The sequence below is a fragment of the Strix uralensis genome, chromosome 11 (assembly GCF_047716275.1).
Source record: "Strix uralensis isolate ZFMK-TIS-50842 chromosome 11, bStrUra1, whole genome shotgun sequence".
Taxonomy (NCBI): Eukaryota; Metazoa; Chordata; class Aves; order Strigiformes; family Strigidae; genus Strix; species Strix uralensis.
In genome coordinates this window covers 11,852,998-11,865,013 of record NC_133982.1, presented here as the reverse complement: position 1 = coordinate 11,865,013, position 12,016 = coordinate 11,852,998, and the positions used below count along the sequence as shown (strand labels likewise).

General features: G+C 48.6%; 1 protein-coding gene across 1 annotated transcript in view; it reads left to right on the top strand.

The window, feature by feature from the left end:
* Positions 1 to 11,451, top strand: part of SMAD6 (SMAD family member 6) — a 44,046-nt gene extending 32,595 nt beyond the window's left edge. Inside the window, exon 4 of the mRNA XM_074879921.1 lies at positions 10,550 to 11,451. Within this exon, the coding sequence (XP_074736022.1) occupies positions 10,550 to 11,091 (542 nt within the window). The 3' untranslated portion in view covers positions 11,092 to 11,451. The remainder of the gene's footprint in view (positions 1 to 10,549) is intronic.
* Positions 11,452 to 12,016: the final 565 nt, after the last annotated feature.

Genomic DNA, 12,016 nt, shown 5'->3' with positions numbered 1-12,016 from the left:
GTGACCAAATTGGCTTGCACACCAGAGGGATTGTTTCCTTGCAAAGGCCACGCTGGCACCCAAAATCCTTTAATTCCCTGTAAAACTTTGGCAAATCCACCACGAGTGAGGACTTGAAGCAACCGCAGGCGGCGTGACATGGAGCCGTGGCTCCCTGTCTTGTGGCGCTTGCTCAGACAGCGAGTCTCGGGGAGAGCTTTATCAGGAGAAGGATCTTGGGCTTTGGCCAGTGAGAACAAAGCCTGAATTTCCATTTCACTCTCAACCCCTGTCTGCTTCCCATATATGTGAGGGCACTGATACCCTGCTGAAAAAAAAAAAAAGCACCTTTTTTAAGGATGCTGGGGGAGAGTTATCAGGCGAGGGGAGGCATCAGCCAGAGCCCTTTTGGGGGTCAGAGGATGGTTGGGATGGGGGACTCACGGCCAGTCCGGGCACCAGCAGGGATTTGGGATGAAAGCCCAAGATTTTTCTTCTCCCAGAGGTCCCAGGCTGGGGTCTCGTGGCTGCCCAGTGCCAGACTCTGCACCCAGCTGGCCAGGGAGGAGCAAAGCAGCTTATTCCCAGCCCATAGGGGAGAAAAACATTCAATGGGCTCCTGCTTGTGGCCCCCGGGGGAGCCTCCCCGGCCCAGCACTCCTCCATCACAGCTTGTTTTCCAGGTTGGCAATAGTTCCCTAAAGCTTTCGCAGTCCTTGATACTTGCAGTTGTATTGGCATCGAGCCGACAGACATCTGCCTTCAGTGCCTTGGTCTTCTCTCGAGGATGCTGCTTGTGGCTACGTGGCGTCCTTGCTTCAGAGAAATCAGGGTGGCCTTGGGTTTTTTCAGCCTGCTCGCTGCTTCTCACATCATCTGCCTCTGCTCTGAATACCCCGCGGCTTGTTCTCAGGCGCAAATCCGACAGAGGTGTGATAGCGGGGCGAGGCTGGCTTCGCTCTCGCTCCAGAGGGAACGGCTCCGGCTGGAGCGCAATTGCAGGCTCTCAAAATATATCCGACGGTGACGTTTTATTTGGTATTGCTTTGATTTTCCTCCCAGGGAAGCATCTCCGCTCATTTTCTGGTTAGTAAAAATAGAAGGGCGCGGCAAAGCTGCTGCAGTCACAGCCTGCTTCGTTTCCCATGTCCTGTGCAAGCTCTACAGCCCAAAGTTTCCAGCTTTGGTGGTGTTTTGGGGAGCAGGTTTTGCACGACCAGCCTAAGACATCTGAAGGAGGCCTTGTGTAGGGGAACTGCTGAGCATTTGCCTTCTGGAAACGGCAAATTTGGTTGTTACCAGAGGGAGCTGAGCTGTAATTTGGGGCTGGGGCTGTGCTGAGAGTGGTGTGAGTAGGTGATGGTTTGCTGCCTGGCTGTGTGCCCTTTGCAGGACAGCTGCCTTTGTTCGGAGGAGCTCGGTGCCCTTGGTTTATCTAACAACTGGAGGGAAAAAAAAGGCCGCCTTTTTTTTTATCCGCTGCTTTTCTCCAGAGGAGGTGTCAGTGTCAGGTGTCCTGTGCTGGGTTAGTGGTCCTGCTACCACCAGCGATGCTCCAACTCTCTCAGCGGTGAGTGGGGAGGCTCGAGCATCTTCAGGGGCACCTCTGCAGCTGCCTCGGTGACATCCTCACCAGCTCAGCATCTGGCTTCCCCAAACAGCTCCATCACCTCAGTGTCCCCTCCACTCCTGCAGAAACCCCTTCATTTAATGCTGGTGTGAACCGGGCAGGGCTTTGGTTCAGTTACACACTGAGCCTCCCACCTCTGGACCATCACCCTCCAGTACGGTGATTCCCAGGCTCAGCCGGGAGCCGAGTCTGGCACCCAACGTGCTCTGCCCGAGAGGCATGATGGAGGCGGAAAGTGGTGTTATTCCTGTTTCTCTTCAGAGGGACCTACTAATTAGTTTCTGCTTTTAAAATGCTTTGAAGCGCTCAGCCGAAACTTCTCTGAGTGAAAACTATTATTATTTATTTATACCATTTTCCAGAGTCTCTGCTCCGCCGCGGGATGCTCCGATTTGCCTCAGCTCTGGTCACTGAGCAGATTTATTTCCCTCCCCGAGGGCATCGGTCGGGATTTCTAAGAGCACCTAAAAAATTGCTCTGCAAAGCCGAAACGGCTTCGAAAGGCAGAGGAGAGCTCAGGAGGTCCCGCGGGATTTGGCCGGCCTAACTTCTGCCCACCAGCCCAGCCCAAGTCGGATGCGGTTGGCGTAGCCAGGATTGCAGGAGGCGGCCCCCGGATTAATTAATAGCGAGGGCTGGCACGGTGCCAGGCGGGAGCGGCACAGGGAAGGGAGCGTTGGACCTTGCAGCGGCTGCTAAAAGGGAAATCTGCCATCGGGTGATTTATGGGGTGATTTCTCCCGGATTCTCAGCGTTTTTCAGGCTCTGAGAAAAAAAAAAAAAAAGGGGTTGCATACACAGTTGGTTGGAGGAGCTGAAAATGTGCAAGTTCTCAACCTAAAAATGAAGAAATGGGATTATTTTTTTTCCCCATTTTTTTTGTCCCAGCATCCCCCACCCTCGCAGTCATGCCCTGCAGAGGGCATTTGGGGAAATGAGCCTTCTCCCCTCCAAGTGTAGTCGGTGCCTTGCCCAGCTGGCAGTGGGAGGCAGAGAAAAAAGCCAAGCCCAACTAGATGATGCTCAGACCATTTTCAGTAAACCTCCCAATTTGACAGAAAATCAGTTAGTGGAGACTTTCCCCCTCCCTTATCCCCCATATCTTTCTCCAGTTCGTTTCTCTCCCCATTTTTTTGGCTGGTGGGGGCACCCACGGCCAGGCAGTAGGGATGCTACGGAGGCTCACGGAGGTGCCAAGCACGACCCTGGGATTTTGCTGGGCTTGAATTTACCCAGGGCTGTTTTCCAACAGTGGAGAAGTCTCAGCCAAATTCTGGTTGATGACAGGTCTGGTGCTTTCATAATTGGCAGCCAACGTAGGTGATTACGTTTTGGGCTCCTTTTGAAGATGTATTTACATTGTTGTGTTAACTTTTACATGCTAGGTATAAAGCGGTTACATGCACAGCCCAGGAGCTTAAAAGCGATGAATGTGCCTGTGAAAGCTGTGAGCAAGGGAAGCTGAGATTATATGGAGACTGTTTGACTCAAAAAAAAAAAAAAATCACCTAAATCTCTAAAAACATTGGCCTTTAGAAGTAATGCATAAAAATGTCAAGTGAAAAATACCTGAGTTGGGCTTTTCCAGTTTTCTTACTTTCTAGGACTTTTCACCCTTGGCTGAAAAGACCTTTGTAAACCATGCAGGGGAGCTGGAAGAAAAAACCTGCTAAAATACCTTAAAATAATGTTCTGGACTGAGCATTTAATGGCCAGAGAAGGTACATTAGAAACAAACTTCTTGAATTTAGCTTGAAAATAAGCTAACTGATGATGACTTACAAATTTCCGGGCAGAACTAAACATGGCATGTGTTTTTCTTTGAAGGATATGAAAAAATTAGCATGAGCTGATGATTTTGCAGAGTGCTTTCTTTTATGCAGAGAAAATTGTTTTCATCCTAATTCTTGGCATTGGCTCCTGCCCTGTGTTGCTTTTGTTTCTTGGGCTGCCATGGAAATGTCCCCCTTTCCCCCCCAGGCCTCTCCACGCGCCTCTTCCACCATCTCTGTTGCTCGTCAGACCCTTTTTTGAACTAATTTAATTAATTAACCCAGCGCAAGTGTTCTTCTGAGTTAATCATCTAGTGGGTTAACAAATTAAATCATCTCGCAGAGGAGGCTGGAGAGCACCAGAGCTCTGCTCCAAGGTAAGGGCTGGAGGAGGAAGGGGAGGAAGATGCGTCCTCCGTGGTGGGTATGGTGGGAGCAAGGGCTCTTTTGGGCTGTCTTTGGTGCTGGTTTTTGCTGGATCTGAACTGGTCTCCATGGCTGCACGACAGCCACATCCAACGTGAGGAGCGTGCCAGGAGCCGTGCTGGGGTTGGAGGAGTTGGGACCCCGCCACAACAGTGGTGACACCAGATTAATCGTAATACGAAATCATACTCTTGTTTTAGAATTGAGGTATGAGCTGGACTCAATCTTTAGGTCTCTCTCAGCAGAACAAAACAGAAGTCTGGGAGAGAGTTTGATGCTCTGCAGCATGGGGAAGGTCTAGACTCCTGTCCCTATGGCTGACCTTGGTCATCGACTGGGGAGCTGGTGACAGCTTTCCAGGGCCTCTCTGAATCAGGGAGCAAGTTTATCGTGGTGAAAGCTGGGACATTAAAGGATCCTCACTTGATTCTGGGCCTTAAGGAAAAGGTCCAGGAAGAAGCCTAGGGCTGTCCAGCTTCCTGCTTGCACCCAGTTGTCATCTCCTTGCACGAGCCCGTTGTCCTGCTGGAAATACGCACCTTCTTGCTTCATTGGAGAAACCAAGAAGTGATTAGAAAAGGGGACTAAACTGTCCTTGTCCTCATCAGGACTTCCCCTGACTTTCACTGCGAGGGACAGCATGGAGAACCTCCTGCTGCCTCCGCTCCTCTGGTGTCCCCCAGGGCCACTGCAGGATGACAGCCCAGCTCCTGCCCAGCATCCAGCATTCATTTGCTGGTGGGCTTGGGATGTTGCCTTAAATATATATGGTTGAGCCAACGTTGGAGCACTGCCATGGGCTGGCAGAGCAGCTGCTGGCCAAGATGTGCCTCACAAACTCCTGCGGCTCCTCCAAGGGTGGGAAGGTGCCTTCAAAGTCCCACCCCACTGCTCCCAATGAGGATGGACAGACAAATGGTGGCCAGTTTGTGGCCCTGTGTCCCCAGGGCATCTGCATGGGGGACCCCCATGCTGGGGACAATGCTCAGCTTCTCCCGGTCCCCAACAGGCAGGGTCTTGTGCCGGAGGTAGATGCCATGGTGCTGGTTGCAGTGTGGGGGCTCCTGGAGGGGTGCAGTGATGCATTCCAGCTGAAACTTGTAAGGCAGAGGTATTTTAAGTGTATTGGCTTAACGAAAATGGTTGAGAGCTTTGCTGGGGAAGATTGACAATTAATTTTTTTCTTTTTGCAGGGCCATAAAAATTCCATTTCTGCTGTGGAAAGTTTTAACCCCTTCCTTACACTGGAGTTTGTTTCTAAGGGTATTAATGGGGGATTATTTTAAGAAATGGCTCCCTGGTGAACTGTTAAAAGATTTGCGTGTTCTTTGTGCTGGGCTTTTTATCTGGACCTTGTTCACAGTGGCCTGTGTATGGCTGTAACCATCCTGCTTCCATGCTCCTGTGTGTTGGGTAGTAGAAGCGTGCGTCTGTGCTAGGGCAGAGGGGAGAAAAAAGACTGAGCGTAGAGTCTAAAGTGGAATAAAACTGAATGGAAGGACACTGGCCTTTGAGAAGGGATGTAACTGAGCTCTGTGGCCAGAGGAGCATTAGGCTGCCCTGTGACACAGGAGTATGGGAGGGTGGGACATGAAAATGGGCCGTGGGCTGAGTCGTGGGGACAGTTTTAACTATCCCACTTCATTTCTTCAGGTGCCCAGATGGGCATTGGAGTCCCTGTCACATTTGGAGAGTGCAGTGATTTTTTTTTTTTTTTTTTTTAACATGCATCATCTTCGCTGTGGGCACCTCTTAAATGTGTTTTGAAAAGCTGTGAGCGTGGTTTCGGGTTAGGTGGGCAAGCGGGGGCTGGCATCACTCATTGCTCACGGGGGGTCTGTTTGGAAACACAGTGCCACTTGCGACTGTTTCCTCAGGAGTCTGTGCAAAAATGGGAATGTTCCTCAAAGCACTGCAGCAAACTTCCCTTCCCACCCCCGTTTCCTTAGGCAGCAAGATCTTACTTGCAGCCATGTATTGTGGGGGCCATTTGACCTGCTGAGAAGAGGTTTGGTGGCTTTGGAAGAGCCAAAGCATGAATCTGAGATATTTCATGTGTTTTGTGATCTGCCCATGTTTTCCATCCTGCTTTTAAGTGCAGCATCAAGCAGTGGGACTGTGCAGCATTTTGTTTTGGAAAAAAGCATCTTTCTTTTCTCTTTTAATGCACTGCTTTGAACTTTACTGGCATAAAGCACTGTCAAATCACAAATAATCTAAAACTTCAAGTTATTTTCTTTACCTCCACACTCTGCAGGGAGTGAAAGCAGCAGTGCTGCTAGCGCTGTGAGGTTTTTATTCCTGTACCCAGATTCCTTTTGCCTGAGCCGTGCAAGACTCTTTTCCCATTAAGTTCTGGTTTTGATTCTCCGTCTTGCTTCCTATCTTGTTTTTTTATCTTAAATTGTTTGAATTTCCTTTTGGATGTGTCTGCTGCGAGGCGTTGCTGCAGTGGAGGAAACGGCGACTCGGAGGAACGAGTAAACAAGAGCCAGAGTTTCAGCCCGTCCATCTGATCGATAAAGGTGGCTTTGATGGAAGAGATAGCCCTGACGCCAGCCTAAATGTAGCTGTTAGAAGTTGTAGCTGCCTACAATGATAGTTGTTAAAAATGCGTCATATACCATCGAGGGAGGCACTGCAGGACTAAAATATTTTTCTTTCTTCAAAAAGAAAGCTAACAAGCCTGCCTCTGTTCCAGCAGAAAGGAAAAAAAAAAAAAAAAAAAAAAGCTGATTTTCTTGTCTGTGCGTAAAGGGCAGCGTGGAAAAAGAGGAGGAAAAAATGGAATATTTATTTAAAAGGCAGAGGACATGCCTTTCTGCCGGCCGCCCCTGCTGTCTGCTGAGTGGTAGCGGCTAATAGCTGGAGGCGAAACTAATACTTGGCAGGGGATAAGACACAGCACAGGCCCCCTTGTATTAGGGGCTTGCTAAAGTGCTTGCTTTATGTCAGGGCTGCGAGATGAGTTCATCTTTTCAGGATTTGGTTGAGTGCCCTGGGAGATAAAAGAAGGCAAAGGAACCCACCGCTGCACGGAGAGTGGGGCAGGCGGCAAGGGCAGCAATGGATGGGGCTGGGGGAGAAGAGGAACCCTGCCAAAAGCTTTCCAGAGGCAGAGGCTTTTCAGATGAGCCTATTAACTGTCTCCTTTTGGGGTGTTTTAATTGCCTGCGGGCCACGGGCAGGTTGCTTTTGCAGCTGGTGCATGTTTTTTAAAGCCTTTCTTCACCCCCAGCCAGGGAAAATGGGTGGGAAGGAAGCTTTTAGCTGCTTGATGTGCAATTACCTAAAACTCAAGTCCTCGCCCATTTGAAGAAGCACAGGACGTCTCCAGGAGTGCTTTGAGCTGGCAGAGCTGTCACTGCCAGGTAGGAGCTGTCATGGGGTGACAGAGATGAGAAGCACATTGACAGGGAGAGATTCACCCCCTGAGATCTGTGCGTGTACGGATGGACTGAAGCTCACGCCATAAATTGCGTGGAAGTGATTTTAGTAAGGCTATCATTTCAGATGCGTGAAAGCAGGAGGTGTAAAAAAACCTTCCCCTGTTTTCAGCATGTGTGTAGATTTATGATTTTGCCAAAATACTTGCCAGTTCCTGGAAAGCAGAGATGGCACCAGGGGTGGTGGCACCTACAGCGAGATGTTCTTGTAGAACAGACACCGGTTTTCCCCTGCTTTGCTTTCCCCCACTAGGTATGTTAGTTTGCAATAAACCATGGGAAACACCTATTTAAATATTTATTGCTGACTGTTCCCCTAATTAATTCAGCTGATGAGGAAACTTGAGTTTTGAAGTTGTCTCATTCTTAGTCTGTAAGGGAAATTCGGGGGCTGAGTGGTAGTTTCTAAAAAATGTAATAACAAAACCAACTTACCTAATGGGCATGCGGGGCTTTGTGGAGGTTGGGAGGTTAAACAGATGCAGAGCTCAGTAATTGCTACCAGCTTCTGGGCCTGGCAGATGAAAAGCTCTGAGCTTGTCTGTAGCCCTCCAGCATCACTCAAGTGGGACAACAGCAAAATTTAGTGCTTGAGAAGAGTTTTGGAAAGGCACTGGGGGCATCTGAGCTGCTGATGTCCCAGAGGAAAGATCACTGTGGAAACTGGATGCTGTGGAAGATGTACCTGCAGGTGTTGTGTCATTTATGAACTACATCTTGTTTCACCTCTTAAAAGAAAATCTGGAACTATTTGCCATAGTGCATTTTAAAGAGCAGAGTGCACTGGCCATCTGCATGGTGGTAGACCAAGGAAAGTTATCAGAGAAGGTCAAAACGTTTTCATCCATGCCAAGCTGTTGATTTCAGGGGTTTGTACAGATGTAGCTAAGGATGGTCTTGCTTCACTAATGTTCAATTAGATACGATTGTTTGGGTCAGATCTGTGTTAATGCCATAAACTTGGTTAACATCATTTTTGCAGCTACTGCAGAAATACTGCAGAGAGGTTCCAAAAGTTTTTATCACAAATTTCATCAAAGTTTCTGTTCTTGGTGGAGATCTTAGTGCATCGTATTGGCACTAGGGAGCTGGGGGTGTTCCTAACCCAGAATTACATTTGAATCTTCTCTTCCTTCCCTAAAACTTCACATTCACATGGCTGGTGCTTTGCAGGGCATCATGAGATACTTCAGGAAGAGTCAAGTCCAGTTGTCAGTATTTAATGATGTGCTTGGGTACAACATACCCGTCATGCACTTCCCGATGAATTCATTGCCCTTTCAGAGCAAGTTGGGCTGTTCATTTAACTCCTGACAATCCAGGAGGGTCATTTCAGATGGCAAAGGAAATACAGTTATTGGCTATACAGTAAGAATGGGAAAAACCCTTTGTTTTTTCTGATTTTTGTCATTAGCAGAGTGCAACATTAGGATGAGCTTATTACAAAGTGACTCTGAGTGGTTTCCACTGAGGATGGCTCAGAAGCACGGAGACACAAAGACCCATTGGTGCCACTGGGGCATGGTGAAGTGTCCCACCTTGCTACAAGGCCTGTGGCTGGGGGACAGGACCTGCTCATTGGGGCAAAGAAACCCAAGTTTGACTCACAGAGCTCCAGGATGCTGCTGTTGCTCTGACCAAGGGTCTTCACCCATTTTCCTGCTGTGCAGAGCCTCTAACTCTGAATTTAAGGGGCACATCTCGCCCAGTTGTGTTCAGCAGGGCTTTCCCCATGCCTTCATCACCTCCAGTATTAGGGGGCACAAAGCTGTTGGCTTGCTCCTCCATGGAGGATTGCCATAAATGCAGGGAGGTGGTGTTGCTTTTCCCAGTGGGGTTGAAGTGTCTGATTGCTGCGGGGTTTCCTTCCCAGTTCTGGATAAAATGTGCATCAAACCAAAAAAGGAGCTGTTGGTGGCCATGCTGGGTCCTAAAAATCATTTAAACAGATGATTGGGGAAAAAGGGGCCAATCTGGCGTTTTCGGGGTGTTTAGACCTGTGACGGGTGAAGGGGTCGGTGCAAGATGATGAGCATTGCCCACAGCAAAGGGCATCCCACTGGTCCGCTGCCTCCCCACTTGCCCAATTACCCCCCTTTCCCCCATCTTCCTCCCCTTAAATTTGTATAGTTACAACTCAACTTAAACTCTAACAAAGCCGCTTAATTCAAAGATCGTTAATGGGGAGGAGAGCCAGGAGAGCCCCTTCCCCTCCGGGGTAATTTGAGCCTGAAAAGAAACAGGGCTGTAGGGCTGCGCTTGAAATCCGGTGTGTCAATAGGGTCTCTGAAGCAAAATAATGGCATCACCCCGTGTGCAAGTTAATCGGACATGATGGCACGAAGGCAGAGGGGTCAGCAGGCCGCAGGCGCGTGATATATTGTCAGGGAGCTTAATGCCAGGCATGGAGTAGGGCTGACTCGAAGCAGAGCTCCTTGCTTGAAATCCCAGGGTGGTTTCTTGTTAACTGGTATGGTAGGAGCAGGAATGATGTTGAGCAAGAGGTTAATTCTCTGTCTTCAGGGCTCCTTTAGGGCTGAGAGTTCCCATCTTCCTTCTGGAGGCATCATAAATTAAACAGCTTTCTGGCAGTCTGCGTCCCTCCCATCTTCCTTGAATGTAATTCCTAGAAAGAAGAGACATTGTTCTGGAGAGAGTTCCAGTGGCTTTGTAGGAGGACATGTATAGTTCGTAGCAACTACTCCCCTTTGGCACGAAATGCCTCCTCAGATTTCATGTTCCCCATGGGAACATCAGCATCGCTGTCAAAGAATATTACAGAGCAGAGATAACTGTCGGGTCAGTCATCCAAGCACTTCATGGACATCCCCTGTGTGTCAGCTCAACACAAGTTGCCCTTTGAAGATGGGGGTACACCACTGCAGTGGTGCTGGAGGAACTTGGGACCCTCCAAGCTCGGGGGTGGCTGAGTTGCAGTGGTACACTGTCTGTGCTGGCTCTTGGTGGTAGAGATGCACATATCTTGAGTACCCAGGGTTCTGGCTGCTGGACACAGGATTGAACATTAAATTAGAGAGAGAAAGAGGCATTGAGCACCATGGAAGCTGGTGGGTGGCCTGTTGGGTGACCAGCCTTTGCTTGAGCTTTCTTTGTTGGTGGCATTTGACATAATTGAAGATGGGCTTTGGGTTGAACACAGGTTTTGGGTTGAACACAAGTTCAGTTTCCATGCGAGCAAACCCAATGGATGGGAAGAGCCATTTGCTTATCCTCCATACCTGTCCTTTCCCAGGCAGTCACAGCAAACCCTGACTCTTCTCTGCTTTCCCCCACAGATGCCAGTACGTCGCCCGATGCCGTGAAGAGGAGCCATTGGTGCAACGTGGCCTATTGGGAGCACCGGACGCGCGTCGGCCGCCTCTACACAGTGTACGAACAGTCTGTCAGTATCTTTTATGACCTACCTCAAGGAAACGGCTTCTGCCTCGGACAGCTAAACCTGGAAAACAGGAGCGAGACTGTGAGAAGGACTCGAAGTAAAATCGGTTACGGGATTTTACTTAGCAAAGAACCGGACGGTGTGTGGGCTTACAACCGCAGCGAGCATCCCATTTTCGTCAACTCCCCAACACTGGACATCCCCAACTGTAGGACTTTGATAGTGCGCAAGGTGATGCCAGGCTATTCCATCAAGGTGTTTGACTATGAGAAATCCTGCCTCTTGCAGCACACGGCCGATCTGGATTACGCAGATGGGCCCTACGACCCGAACAGCGTGCGGATTAGCTTCGCCAAAGGCTGGGGACCATGTTATTCAAGACAGTTTATCACGTCGTGTCCTTGTTGGCTGGAGATTTTACTCAGTAACAATCGATAACGGTCGGCCTCTGACGAAAGGAAAAAGAAAAAAAAGACACAGACTATCCCAAATATCATCTACCTAGATTTAATATAAAGTTTTATATATTATATGAAAATATATATTATACTTGTAATTATGGAGTCATTTTTACAATGTAATTATTTATGTATGGTGCAATGTGTATATGGACAAAAAACAGAAAATGCACTTTGGCTTATATAATTCTTTCAATACAGATTTTTTTTAAAAAGAAAAATTATACAGCAAAAATAGGAGAAAACCCTAATTTTGATGTATGGTTTTTTGAAATATTATTAATACCCAGACAAAAAGCTAATACCAGTCACTCATTGATAATAAAGTATTCGCATTATAGGGGGGGGGTTTAATTGTCTTTTTTTTTCCCCCCCCGATTGAAGTCCACAGCAGTGTCTGCTCAGGTGCTCTGCAGTCAGGGGGGAGTTTCCAGAGGGTCAACTGCTGTCTCCCATCTCAGCCAGGACCCTTAGAAAAACAATAAATTAGTTGCTGGAAGGCTGCAGTTGTCTCCAAGAGGAGGGTAAATGAGGACACTTTGAGAGCCAGGGAGCAAACGGAGGAGGTGAGGGGGAAACCTCCCATAGCTGTTCTTGCTCAGGGCTCTGGGATCTCTCTGATAACACAAAACATGATGGGGACATTGTGAAGATGAGCGTGCATGTTCGCGTTGCTGCAAATTAATGGTTATCAGTACAAATCAGTGCTGGTGGGAAGAGCAGAACGGATCGTGGCCCTAAAAGCTGCCCAGTAGGACCAGTTTGCATTATCAGCTTTGCAAAGGGGTTGTCTGTGAGTCCAGTATCTCGCAGAGATATCTGATGGTTGAGAAATAAATGGTGGTTTTGGACAACTTAGGGTTGGGTGGATCCTCAGTTGGAGACACTGTAGCATGGCCTGAATT